We start from the raw sequence: 13,654 nt of genomic DNA, 5'->3' as shown, positions 1-13,654 counted from the left end.
CAGAGTCCTCAGTTGCCCGCTGATCTGCTACAGCCTTGGCCAAGTCTGGTCCTCTCTCTCAGCAGCAGATTCCTCATCTATAGTTGGGGGGTGGATATAGCTCTCTGGTGTCCCCTCCAACTCTGCAGTCTCGAATCTGCGTGTTTGGTGGTCTGGGATTCAGATGCCTGTTTCAGTCTCCCTCTTAAAGATGACAGCACTTCTCATTCTGACCAATGAGATGGTTTCACTCTAGTTTCCAGTCCCTGGCACTACTCCTGGACATCTCACCGACATGGACAGTTTGTGTGTGGCCCCTGAGGTGCGCAGGGACCAAGGTACTAGAGGCTGCAGCACAAGGTCTTAACCCTCTTCCTGGGCTACAGAGAAGAGCAAGACCACTTGGCACAAGGACCAAGGAGCCTTTCTGAGCTAGGAGCAGGAAAAAGGACCAGGGAGGTTTTGCCTCAGGGCACAAGTAGCTGCCTACCCCACAGTTTTATTTGTTTTATTTTACTTATTATTATTATTATTATTTTTAGAGACAGGGTCTTGCCATCTTGCCCAGTCTAGTCTCAAACTCCTGAGCTCAAGTGATGCTCTCTCCCAAAGTGTTGGGATTACAGGTGTGAGCCACTGTGCCCAGCCCCCACATTGTTTTAAAGGACCCTAGGCCAGGTGCTGTGGACCACACCTGAAATTCCAACACTTCGGGAGACTGAGGTGGGCAAATTGCTTGAGCCCAGCAGTTCAAGACCTGCCTGGACAACATGACAAAACCCTGTCTCTACAAAAAAATTAGCTAGACATGGTGGTGCGCACCTGGAGTCCCAGCTACTTGGGAGGCTGATGTGAGAGAATCACCTAAGTCCAAGGAGGTTGAGGCTGCAGTCAGCTGAGATCATGCCACTGCACTCCAGCCTGGGCCAAAGAGTGAGACTCTGTCTCAAAAAACAAACAAACAAACAACAACAGCAACAAAAGGACCCTAAATAGCTTCCTCCACCTCACAAAATATCACTTCATTTGCTGCCTTAAGTATAAAATCCCATAATCGAGGAAAAACGACTTTCACTCCACAATGAAAGAGGGGACTTTAGATGAAAGTTTCTATAGGCAAGGTCATACCCTGCATAATAGTAACACTCCAAAATCAGCAAGAGACCTTAGAATCTGAGAGCAGTTTGGAGTGGGAGAGAGAGAATGAGGACAGAGTTCTGGGCACGCTTACAAATAACAAAAGCCCAGAGGTGGCAGATGAAGGCATCTAGAATGTGCTTGACTGCTGTCACTACTTTGGGCTAGGGTTGAGTCCTATTCCTACATGGCCAACAATGGAAGCTTCCTTCTTTCTCTCTCTCACAGCTGCAAAAACTGATGTGATAGCCTGGGAGTCAGGACCGGCAACTGTGTGCTCCTGGGCAAGTCACTTCCCCTTACAGATGAGGTTCTGGGCTCAGGTTCTGGGCTCAGAACCTCATCTGTAGGATGAGAGGGTTGGACAGCTTGATCTCTAAGGTCTTTTCTGCCTCTGCCATTCTAAGATTCTCAACTCCTCAGAATCTTCTGCAGAGCACTGAGTAGGACTGGGCTATAGGAGAACAGCTAAATTTAAGGCCCAGAGCCCCGGCAGAGGGTGGGATGGTGCAGCTGCAGCTATGGCCCTGGGGTGGGACCCTGCCTGCCCTCCCACCATCCCTGCTTACCCGCAGCCAGCTGCATCCATGCACAGATCTTATAGACTGTGGCTGTGTTGCAGATGAAGAACAGGCTGAAGCAGATGATGGAGCCAATGATGAGGAACATGCCCAAGGCCACAAAGAACATAGCAGTCTTGAAGGCTCTAGAAGGGATGGAGGAGAAGTCTAGGGGACCGCCCTTGCAGATGAGCTCGGAGGACAGCACGTTACCCACGCAGTAGGAGAAAAGGCCGAAGTAGCCTGCCTGCGGTGTGTTGACGCTGTCGCCGATCCAGTAGGGCTGGATGAAGAGGGCCATGACCAGCACGGAGAAGCAGATGGTGAGCGTACCCCACATCACGCCCACGGCCCGCGAGTTCCGCACATAGTTGGTATGGTAGATCTTGGCTGCCTCCTGGGCCGGCAGCAATTTCACCATGGTGAGGGCAGCAGGCCCTGGGCTGGGGTCCCGTGGGCTGCAAGTCCGTGGCTTTGTGGATGGAGGCCTAGAAGCAGGTCACTCCCCAGCGGGGTTTGGGGAGGAGGCTGAGGTCAGGGCACCAGGCGAGGTCCCTTCAAGGCAAGAGGAAGAGGCTTAATAGGACAAGGACAACCTTGATTTGGTCAAGGGAAGCTTGCCAGGTGCCTGTGTCCGCTCTAGCCGAGGCTGTCTCCAGTCTCCTGCCTCCTCCCAAGCCCACCAGGGTCTCGGGCCTGCTGGCGCCGCCCTGCGCGTCTCCCTTCCCAGCTCACAGCTCCCGAGAGCCCCGCCCCCTCCTCCGTCCGCGGAGGGCGCCGTTTCAGCACCGCGGCCAGCGCCCCGGGGTTCTGGGCGAGGGGCGGGGCCTGCAGCAGAGGCGGGGAAGGGGCAGAGCTCCCACTGCAGGCCCCCGCCGCGGGGAATCGGAACCCCATTCACCTTCCTGAACCGGGATGACAAGAATTGGGAAGGTGGGGATGTGACTGACACATTCCTACCGCTCGATTCCAGCCGCAAAAACGCTTTTCCCCCGCAAAAGCGCTGTCCACATCCCATCCCACCCCGCCCCTCCCTGGCTCCCTAGTCGCCTGCCCAGAACCTCCAACTCCACCACTCCGAGGTCAGCAAAGCCTTTCCTGGTTGCCTCCTGGTCACTGGTTTTGGGTCCTTAGCATTCAGTCAACGATTTCCAAAAGCATACTATGTGTTAAGGTTATGTTGGAGGACATCTGAGCAAAACCACAGATAAAAAAGACAGGGCCCCGTCCTCAAAGACAGTGAAATATTTACATATATAATGTATGTATATATGTAGTCTATATAAATACATCTATAAAACGCCTGTATATGCAGACTGATTGTGTGATAACAGAAGCAACTACAAAGTATAGCAGACGACGTTCTTTATGAGCCTTCTCAGACCTGAACATACGTGTTTTGTCAAATACAATGCCTTTCTCCCCTTGTTTCTATGTGTTTGTTACATATTTCCCCTTTAAATATATATATATGTTTTAATATATTATATATATACATATTCCTCCTGATTTTAAGGTAAATACATGGCTAGTGTAAAGAACTAGGAAAATTCCACCGGGCGCGGTGGCTCACGCCTGTAATCCCAGCACTTTGGAAGGCCGAGGCAGGCAGATCATGAGGTCAGGAGATCGAGACCATCCTGGCTAACACAGTGAAACCCCGTCTCTACTAAAAATACAAAAAAAATAGCCAAGCGTGGCGGCATGCGCCTGTTGTCCCAGCTGCTGGGGAAGCTGAGGCAGGAGAATGGTGTGAACTTGGGAGGCGGAGCTTGTAGTGAGCCGAGATCGCGCCACTGCACTCCAGCCTGGGTGACAGAGCAAGACTCTGTCTCAAAAAAAAAAAAAAAAATCATAACATCAACTTCCGGAGCTAAGGAAAGACAAGACAATCTTAAAAACATGGACTTTGGGGTTCAACAGCCCTGGATTTGAATGAGCTACTTACTAAGTAACCATCCATGGACTTAACCTTCCTTCCTGAGCCTTAGTTTCTCCATCTATTAAATGCAGGAAATGCACTTACGCCGGGCGTAGTGGTGGGCACCTGTATTCCCAGCTACTCAGGAGGCTGAGACAGTAGAATCGCTTGAACCCCAGGAAGCAGAGGTGGCAGTGAGCTGAGATCGCGCCATTGCACTCCAGCCTGGGCAACAAGAGCAAAACTCCATTTCAAAAAAAAAAAAATATTTTTTTTTTTTTAAAGTGCTCAAAGGTACATTAATGGTCTCTAATCCCAGCACTTTGGGAAGCTGGGCAGTCCGATCACTTGAGCTCAGGAATTCTAGAGTAGCCTGGGCAACATAGCAAGACTCCCGTCTCTACAAAAAATACACAACTTAGCCAGGCATAGCCAGGCATGGTGGTGCTTGCCTGTAGTCGCAGCTGCTTGGGAGGTTGAGGTGGGAGAATCACTGGAGCCCAGGAGGTCGAGGCTGCAGTGAACCATGATCACACCACTGCACTCCAGTCTGGGCTTTAACAAAAAAAGAGAAAGAACTCAAAAATGTTGGTGATTATTATTACTTCCGCTGTTAATCCCTGCAGTTTCCCCCTTCTGAACATACTCCTTTACACAATTGGATGATGTATGTACAATTTTATTTTATTTTTATTTTTCTTGAGACAGAGTTTCGCTCTTGTTGCCTAAGCTGGAGTGCAATGGCATGGCACGATTTTGGCTCACGGCAACCTCCGCCTCTCTGGTTCAAGCGATCCTCCTGTCTCAGCCTCCCAAGTAGCTGGGATTACAGGCATGCATCACCACTCTCGGCTAGTTTTTTGTTTTGTTTTGTTTTTTGTCCTTTGAGACAGAGTTTCGCTCTTGTTGCCCAGGCTGGAGTGCAGTGGCACCATCTTGGCTCATGGAAACCTCCAGCTTCCTGGTTCAAGTGATTCTCCTGCCTCAGCCTCCCGAGTAGCTAGGATTACAGGCATGGCCGCCACACCCAGCTAATTTTGTATTTTTAGTAGAGACGGGGTTTCTCCATGTTGGTCAGGCTGGTCTCGAACTCCCAACCTCAGGTGATCCACCTGCCTCGGCCTCCCAAAGTGCTGGATTACAGGCATGAGCCACCGCGCCCAGCTGTATGTACAATTTTGTATACATTTTTTTCACTTAGCATTATAATATTAATATTTTCTCCTATTACTTTTTTTCCCTTTGGTATGTTTTGTCAGTTTCACCTTTTTTTTTTTTTTTCTGAGATGGAGTTTTGCTCTGTCACCCAGGCTGGAGTACAGTGGCTCTATCTCAGTTCACTACGACCTCCACCTCCCGGGTTCAAGCGATTTTCCTGTCTCAACTTCCCAAGTAGCTGAGAGTACAGGCATGAGCCACCACACCCAGCTAATTTTCGTATTTTTAGTAGAGGCGGGGTTTCACCATGTTGGCCAGGTTGGTCTCGAACTCCTGACCTAAAGTGATCCACCTGCCTCGGCCTCCCAAAGTGCTGGGATTACAGGCTGAGCCGCTGAGGCTGGCCCTTTACTTTTTCACTTTTTTTTTTTTTTTGAGATGAAGCCTCACTCTGTTGCCCAAGCTGGAGTGCAGTGGCGCAATCTCAGCTCACTGCAACCTCCACCCACCTCCCGGATTCAAGTGATTCTCCTGCCTCAGCCTCCCGAGTAGCTGGGACTACAGCCGTGAGCCACCACACTCAGCTAATTTTTGTATTTTTATACAGACAGGGTTTCACTATGTTGGCCAGGCTGGTCTCGAACTCCTGACCTAGTGATCCGCCCACTTTGGCCTCCCAAAGTGCTGGGATTACAGCTGCGCCCGGCCAGTAAGTTTGTTTTGCTTTGTTTTGTTTTTTTGAGATGAAGTTTCGCTCTTGATGCCCAGGTTTGAGTACAATGGCACAGTCTTGGCTCACTGCAACCTCCGCCTCCCAGGTTCAAGCGATTCTCCTGCCTCAGCCTCACAAGTAACTGGGATTACAGGCGTGTGCCACTATGCCCTGCTAATTTTGTATTTTTAGTAGAGATGGAGTTTCATTATGTTAGGCTGGTCTCCAACTCCTGACCTCAAGTGATCTGCCCGCCTTGGCCTCCCAAAGTTTTGGGATTACAGGCGTGAGCCACCGCGCCCGCTCAGGTTGTTTTTAACAGTAAAAAGTGGCTGGGCGCGGTGGCTCACACCTGTAATCCCAACATTAATAATAATTTTGAAGCTAGCTTATTTATTAAAGATTTTACTTACATAACATAAACTTGAAACAGCATTTGACCAGTCTTTTCTTTTTTCCTGATAAAGTGTTCAAGTGCTTTTATTTTCTTAAGCCGATTAGAGCTCTTTTATTTATTTTCAGTAGTGAAACATTGTGCACACCACCCATAAATACATAGACATATCAGGCATGCCTATAGAAGTACATCTTATAGATTTATAAAAACCTTTTTTTTTTCCTATTTTAATCTTTCAGATCCTTTTTGTTTGTTTTTGAGATGGAGTCTCACTCTGTCATCTAGGCCGGAGTGCAGTGGTGCAATCTTGGCTCACTGCAACCTCTGCCTCCCAAATTGAAGCGATTCTTCTGCCTCAGCCTCCCGAGTAGCTGGGATTACAGGTGCCTCCCACCAACCTCAGCTAATTTTTCTATTTGTAGTAGAGATGGGGTTTCGCCATGTTGGCCAGGGAGGTCTCAAACTCCTGACCTCAGGAGTTATCAAATTCTTGACAACCTCTTTCACAACCCTAGGCAGTTGACAGCTAAATAGCCTTAAATTTGCATATTAAAGGAAACAGTTCAGGTGAAAGTCAAATAGCAAAATTTACATTATAAGGTGCGGCGAGAAAAGTCTGGTGTTCTAGAGGGAAATTAAAACAGATATCATTGCCAATTAAACATAAAATTATGGAAATTATAAAGGCCTTTTAAATACACACACACACACACACACACACACACACACACACACCCTGTAGCTTTTACTTCAGAACTTTTAGCCATGAGATAAATACCAATTCACTGGCTTGCAAAAAGAACTTGTTGGATCTAAACAGTGGTTTTTATCTTAATAGAAAAATAACAGCAGATTGCTGGGTGCGATGGCTAACACCTGTAATCCCAGCACTTTGGGAGGCCAAAGCGGGCGGATCACAAGGTCAGGAGTTCCAGACCAGACTGGCCAACACAGTGAAACTCCATCTCTATTAAAAATACAAAAAATTAGCCTGGCGTGGTGACGGGTGACTATAATCCCAGCTACTCAGGAGGCTGAAGCAGGAGAATGGCTTGAACCCGGGAGGCAGAGGTTGCAGTGAGACAAGATTGTGCCATTGAACTGCAGCCTGGGAACAGAGCAAGACTCCATCGAAAGGAAGGGAGGGAGGGAGGAAGAAAGGAAGGAAGGAAGGAAGGAGGGAAGGAAGGAAGGGAGGGAGGGAGGGAAGGAAGGAAGGAAAGAAGGGAGGGAGGGAGGAAGGGAAGGAAGGAAGGAAGGAAGGAAGGAAGGAAGGAAGGAAGGAAGGAAGGAAGGAAGGGAAGGATTTAGAGCAGGCAGAAAAGAAAAATAGAGAAAAAGATGACTTAGGAATTCTATAGTTTGCAGGTCAACCTTAGGGCTCTTTTTCCTTAATGTAAATGTGCACAAAGACCATGTTATTTCCATTTTACATAAACTCTGGCAAGTAGAGGTGCCATAAAAGCTATGGAGTGCTCAAAAGGGGGTCATTTTCTTTGTTTTCTCCTCATTCTGAAACCCCTCTTTGCAAAATTGTGACTGAGACAGTGAAAGAGATCTAACTTAACTGACTCCATCTTGCTTCTAACCTCCAAGCTGTCCTTGTTCATTCCTGGGTGTAAGCTGAACTAACTTTGGGAGAAACTTAGTTTATAGTTTAAACAAAGACAGTAACAGCCCTTTCCCAAAGCAGACTTCATTCTTGCCTGGGGACTAGATTGCCTTTGTAGGACTAACATTAGCCACAAGATTAGATATTATGGTTTAGGAGTCATGCAGCTGGAGGCTACAAGATTCTGATCCTCCCTAAACTACTCCTAAGATCAGTGCTTGAGATATTTTGCTGACCTTGCACTTGATGGATCAGCTGGCCCCAGCCAGATCAATAAACTGGCTCATCTGATCTTGTGGCCCCCACCCAGGAACTGACTGGGTGCACGAAGACAGCTCTGAGTCCCTATGATTTCATATCTGACCAATCAGCACCCCTGGCTCACTGGCTTCCTCCCACCCACCAAGTTATCTTTAAAAACTCTGCTCCCTGCTGGGTGCGGTGGCTCACGCCTGTAATCCCAGCACTTTGGGAGGCTGAGGCAGGTGGATCACTTGAGGTCAGGAGTTCGAGACCAGCCTGACCAACATGGTGAAACCCCGTCTCTACTAAAAATACAAAATTAGCCGGGCATGGTGGCACATGCCTGTAATCCCAGCTACTCAAGAGGCTGAGGCAGGACAATCGCTTGAACCCAGGAGGCGGAGGTTGCAGTGAGCCGAGATCACGCCATTGCACTCCAGCCTGGGCAACAAGAGTGAAACTCTGTCTCAACAGCAACAACTCTGTAAAACTCTAGTCTCCTGCACTTGCACAGCTGGCTCTGCATGAAATACTCTTTCTCTACTGCAATTCCCCTGTCTTGATGAATCATCTCTGTCTAGGTAGTGGGCAAGGTGAACCCCTTGAGCGGTTACATCCTGAGGGCTGTGTCATAGGCCATGGTTGCGCATATTTGGCTCAGAATAAATCTATTCAAATATTGTACAGAGTTTGACTCTTTTCATTGACAGGTACTTAATTTTTGCTTTCCTTTTAGAAGCACATACAATGTCAAAGTTCTCTTTGCTACACTTCATTTGTAATGGAAAAAACTCCAGCCTTTTTCCTCTGTGAGCTTGGCTGAGACCAACTAGGGACAGGGCTGATGGTTTTCACAGCTCCCTTCATGGAGAGAAATCACTCCTCTGGTTCCTTTGCCAGTCTCCATCTCGACTTGTGAGAAGGGAATAGTGATTCCCTTCCCTGTGGCTCACCTCACAGAGGTCCCAGGGGTGGGAAGCAGGTGGAGAAAAGAGAAGGAAGGATCAGAGTGAGCTCATAGGAAAACGTGCTTTCAAACATTGAGTTTTATAAAAGAGAGGGGGATAGTGTTCTTTCGTCAATGGTATTTCTGCATTGCTGGAACCAAATTGGTTTTTCTCATTTTGAGAGTCTCCTGGTTGTTCCTCCAGCTATTCCTCTACATTCCACACCCCAGGGATGTAAAGGTGAGAGGAAGGGGGTCATATTACATGGCTGGGCACCCGCCATGTGCCAAGCACTTCCGAAGGTGTTCCACATGCATTGTCTTAATCATGACCTCAGGAAGTAGGAGGCATTGTCCCCCTAAGGTAAATAAGAAAAGTGAGGTTCAGGGAGCTTCACTTTCAATAATGTGTCTGAGGCCATGTGGCTCTAGTAAATGCTGAGTTTTGAAGCCAGCTTGGTCCAGATCAAAGCTGTGCTTGAGGCTGGGCACAGTGGCTCACACCTGTAATCCCAACACTTTAGGAGGCCGAGGTGGGAGGATTGCTTGAGCCCACGAGTTTTAGACCTGGGATGCTGAGGGGTGGGATTGCTTGATCACAGGAAGTGGAGGCTGCAGTGAGCCAAGATGGCACCACTGCACTTTGGCCTAGGTGACAGAGTGAGACCTTGTCTCAAAAAATTAAATTAAATTAAATTAAATTAAAAGCTGTGCTTGAGGCCTGGGCCTCTCAGTGGAGCTGTCTTCTACCTCCTGGGATGGAGAAGGGAAGGGCAGAGGCCTCTGGCTGCCATGACTAGTCCTTCAGGAAAAGCTGCTCTGTTCCCATGCCTGAGCAAACTCAGGCAGCTGTGCCCTTCCCAGCTTCCTGAGGCCCCTGCTCCATCTGAGGCTCACAAGACCTCTTCATTCTCAGCCAGGACTAGCGACTGCTCATGCGCCCACGTGGCCTTGGGTAGGGGGCAGCATGAGTGGAAATCTTAACTAAAGGGGTGAGTATCTGATGCTGGAATTGCAGATAGTAAGTGAGGTAGAAAGGAAAGGGGAGAGAGGCATTTAGGAAGGGCCTCCTAAGGGCCCTTGAGTCAGGCCTGCAGGCAGCCCCCTGGTGTAAGGGCAGGCGGAGGGTGCCAAAGTGAAAGTACACACACCCTGGCCTGCTGGGGGTTGCAGAGCTGTCAGCCCCAGGGATCTGGGCATGGCCTGGAATCCCCCCAGGAGACTGAAGGAAGGTTGAGGGGTGGGAGGCTGGGATCCTCGTCCCTGGAGTCTGACACTGCTAGACATCTGGGCTTGGGTGGGCCGAAGGCAAGGCCTGACTATGGTGAGGCAGAGAGACCCCGAGTACTCAGAATGTAAGCAGGCACTCACACCACAGGTGCCTCTCTTGCCTTGGACTCGTCCAGGCACTGCCCAGGAGCTCAAGACACAAGGGCAGCCACCCTTACCCACTGCCTATGTGGCATATGGGAATATACAATATAAATATATTCTTATAATTGTATATAATCATGTTTATATATATGTAACGCATATAAATGTGTATTATTTCAACCCTCACAACTCTTTAAATTATCCTTAATTGACAGATAAGATGAAAGGCAGAATAGTTGGAAGAGATAGTAAGTTTGCCTCACTAATAACTTGTACACAGTCCACACTCTTAACCATGATGCAACACAATTATCACCAACACACACACACACACACACACACACACACACACACACACACACACGAGAAAGGCCACCAGGTACTCACCCAGCTTCCTTAACGGGACCCGCCCCACAGCAGATTGGCCACAGCTGTGCCTGTGCCCACGGCCAGCCCTGTGGGATGCAGGTGGGTCATGTGAGGTCAGGGCCCTTTTATAGCCCCATCACCACAGCTGGCTGTGTCTCCTGCACCCACACCAGCTGTCCCACTTGCCATGGAGAAGATCCTGATCCTCCTGCTTGTTGCCCTCTCTGTGGCCTATGCAGCTCCTGGCCCCCGGGGGATCATTATCAACCTGGTAAGAGGGTCTTCACAGGAGGCGCCTCCTGAGTCCCCAGATGAAGACTTCCTAAGCTTGGACCTTGACCTCTGATGTCCCCACCTGAACTGGCAGGGGCTGGGAGGAGTGGCATCTTGCATCCCTCTGTTTACTTCCATGTCCTGTCCTATGCCTCTTCCCAGGGGCCACAGGAAAGGCTGATCAGCGCCTCTCCAGCTCCAACTGGAGCATGCTCAGAGCAGCAGCTCAACCTGGCTATGAGGGACCTTTTTTTTTCTTTTCTTTTCTTTTCTTTTTTGAGACGGAGTCTTACTCTGTCACCAGGCTGGAGCGTAGTGGCACAATCTTGGCTCACTGCAACCTCCGCTTCCCGGGTTCAAATGATTCTCCTGCCTCAGCCTCCCGAGAAGTTGGGATTACAGGCACCTGCCATAACGCTCAGCTATTTTTTGTATTTTTAGTAGAAACGGGGTTTCACCATGTTGCCCAGGCTGGTCTCAAACTCCTGACCTCGTGATCTGCCCACCTCGGCCTCCCAAAGTGCTGGGATTACAGGCGTGAGCCACCTCTCCTGGTCCTATGAGGGAGCTTTGTAAAAATCCAGAGCCCTGGGGTTCCATCCTGAGAAAATGCTTTGTGCCAGTTATTCCAGCTTCTGACTTATGGTGGCATCTTACTGTGTGTCCAACACAGTTCGAGATGCCTCAGAGATGTTTACTCATTCCGTTCTCTTAATAATCACTGAGGGAGGTGTTTTCAGAGTCAGCCCTGTCTTCAGACAGAGAGAGGGTGAGCAACCTGCCTGAGAGGTCACATAGCTGGAAAGTGGTTCAGCTGGGGCCCCACCACTGCCCCACACCACCTCTCCACCATGGGTCTTGGCTGGGAAAGCCCTTCCAGAACGTCCATGCGGTTGAAAGGTTCTGAGCTCTCTTAACTTGGGGCCATGGCTGGACTTGGAGGTCCAGGACCCTTGGATATTATAGATCAGATCTGTTGGGGGAGGAAGGAGTCTTGCAGGGAGATGCAATCTTCACCGCCTCCTTAAAGGGGTGTGGGACCCAGAGAGGTTTGGAGAGCTTGTCTAGGAGCCTCGTGTGCACATTCCAAATGGGAACACTGAGGCTTGGGAGGCAGTGACTTGCCCAGAGTCACGCAGGGAGTTGGTAGTACAGCCGGTACTAGAACCCGGGGGTCCTGACCCTCTGTGCAGGGCTGCTTCTCTGTCACCGCATGCCCACTTCTCACGTGGGTGGGGGGCACAGAGGCCACCAGACCCAGGGGATGGACTCCTTCACACACATCCCCACCAGGGGAGACACTGTTAGTGGTAGTGGGTGGTGGGTGGTGGGTGCAGGTCTGAATGGAGAAGGGACCTGAGGGAGTGGGGCCTGGGCTGACTGGCTGCTCCTGGCAGGAGAACGGTGAGCTCTGCATGAATAGTGACCAGTGTAAGAGTAATTGCTGCCAACATTCGAGTGCACTGGGCCTGGCCCGCTGCACATCCCTGGCCAGCGAGAACACCGAGTGCTCTGTCAAGGTGGGTGCCTGAGGACTTGGCGTGGGTTGGGGAGAATGGGGAGGAGGGCCCTGAACACTTGTTGAGTGGGATCAGGGAGGGGGGTCAGCCTGGACACTGAATATTGAGGAGACGAGAGGGGGGTCGACAGGTGTCAAAGCACTTTCCCATCCCATCATCTCTCTTGACCCTCCCGAGTGACCAGTGAGATGGGTGGGGGTGGGGATTTGTTATCCCCATTTCATGGCTGGGTAAATAGAGGCTCCCCAGAGAGATCAATCTAGTAAGAGCAAATGAGCCAGAGCAGAGGTCAGAACTGGGGTCTCCAGGGCCCACGGCACCCCTGGGGAGGCAGGTGGGAGTGGCACTCCCCGAAAACACAGGCTGGCCTACTGGTTCTCTAGGTCAGGCAGGGGACAATTGATGTCCAAAGTATCCCTCCATAGCCTTGACTCCATTGGCTGTGCCTCTGCAGACGCTTTACGGGATTTACTACAAGTGTCCCTGTGAGCGTGGCCTGACCTGTGAGGGAGACAAGACCATCGTGGGCGCCATCACCAACACCAACTTTGGCATCTGCCACGATGCTGGACGCTCCAAGCAGTGAGACGGCCCACCCACTCTCACACCCAGCGCAGCATGCTGCAGGCCACTAGGCGCAGGGGCACCTCTCCCCTGCTCCAGCACATCTCCCGGGCTGGCCACCTCCTTGACCAGCACCTCTGTTTTCTGATTGCGCTCTTCACAATTAAAGGCCTCCTGCAAACCTTTCCCAGTCTCCTGCATATTCTTCCTGAGTCAGCATCTTCTCTGAAGTTGCATCAGTCCTTTGGCCCACCAGGGCAGGCTTCAGGCAGGTCAGAAGAACAAGGGATGGGTCTGGGGCTGGAGTGGATGTGGCCAAACAGATTGGAGACTGAAGACAAAGCTGTGAAGGAGGCCCAGCCAGCCTGGGAAGCCCTCCCTTTCTGGGGAGAAGTCACGCCTATCTGGGATGCCCTCCTTGTCCCTCCGGTTCTCAAAGAGACAAGCGGGCACATGTGCATGCGCGCACACACACACACACACCCTTGTGGATAAGGAGTTTTAATGGCCCATGTTTGTCACCCTGCATCAGAGGCATCAGAGTCCTGGGCTCTCACCTCTTTTCTGGACACAGTTCTCAAATATGACAGCTAGCTGACACAACTCATGTGTTAAGGGGTCAGACCACTCTCAGTTGCTATGAGCTTACTCTCTGCCAGCAAATGCTCACAAGGATCCCAGGAAGGAGAATTTCTCATCTCCACTTTATAGATAGAGACCAAGTTTCAGAGAGGAGCTTGCCCAGTGTCACATAATCAGAAAATGTTGGCACTCTACCATCTAACTCCACTGCCCTGCTTCTATGATTCCTTTTTTTTCTTTTTGAAACAGAGTCTCGCCTGTTGCCCAGGCTGGAGTGCAGTGGCATGATCTCTCGGCTCACTGCAAC

At 50.2% G+C, this 13,654-nt stretch overlaps 2 protein-coding genes across 4 annotated transcripts in view; one reads left to right on the top strand and one right to left on the bottom strand.

The window, feature by feature from the left end:
* The window catches only part of LHFPL5 (LHFPL tetraspan subfamily member 5), a 36,862-nt gene that overhangs the window by 16,013 nt on the left and 7,195 nt on the right, over window positions 1-13,654 (bottom strand). Inside the window, exon 2 of the mRNA XM_032140301.2 lies at window positions 1,686-2,231. Coding sequence (XP_031996192.1) covers window positions 1,686-2,097 — 412 coding nt within the window. The 5' untranslated portion in view covers window positions 2,098-2,231. The remainder of the gene's footprint in view (window positions 1-1,685; window positions 2,232-13,654) is intronic.
* CLPS (colipase) lies at window positions 10,562-12,951 on the top strand. Of its 3 annotated transcripts, XM_032140304.2 has the most exons (4): window positions 10,562-10,679; window positions 10,986-11,083; window positions 12,079-12,201; window positions 12,656-12,951. In XM_032140304.2, exons 2-4 carry the CDS (start codon window positions 11,042-11,044, stop codon window positions 12,785-12,787), a joined length of 297 nt encoding a protein of 98 aa, XP_031996195.1. In that variant the 5' UTR covers window positions 10,562-10,679; window positions 10,986-11,041; the 3' UTR covers window positions 12,788-12,951. The 3 variants fall into 3 exon arrangements, with proteins under 3 accessions (XP_031996195.1, XP_031996193.1, XP_031996196.1); XM_032140302.2 differs by lacking the exon at window positions 10,986-11,083; XM_032140305.2 differs by lacking the exons at window positions 10,986-11,083; window positions 12,079-12,201.

The sequence above is a fragment of the Hylobates moloch genome, unplaced genomic scaffold (assembly GCF_009828535.3).
Source record: "Hylobates moloch isolate HMO894 unplaced genomic scaffold, HMol_V3 SCAFFOLD_20, whole genome shotgun sequence".
Classification (NCBI taxonomy): Eukaryota; Metazoa; Chordata; class Mammalia; order Primates; family Hylobatidae; genus Hylobates; species Hylobates moloch.
The sequence above is the reverse complement of the archived record's forward strand: the minus strand, read 5'-3'. Positions and strand labels throughout refer to the sequence as shown.

Excerpts from the sequence above, each read along its gene's own strand:
- CLPS (XM_032140302.2), top strand. The coding sequence starts at position 10,596 with ATGGAGAAGATCCTGATCCTCCTGCTTGTTGCCCTCTCTGTGGCCTAT. Across the intron at positions 10,680-12,078 it reads GGGGGATCATTATCAACCTG|GAGAACGGTGAGCTCTGCAT; the intron begins GTAAGAGGGTCT and ends TGCTCCTGGCAG. Across the intron at positions 12,202-12,655 it reads ACACCGAGTGCTCTGTCAAG|ACGCTTTACGGGATTTACTA; the intron begins GTGGGTGCCTGA and ends GTGCCTCTGCAG.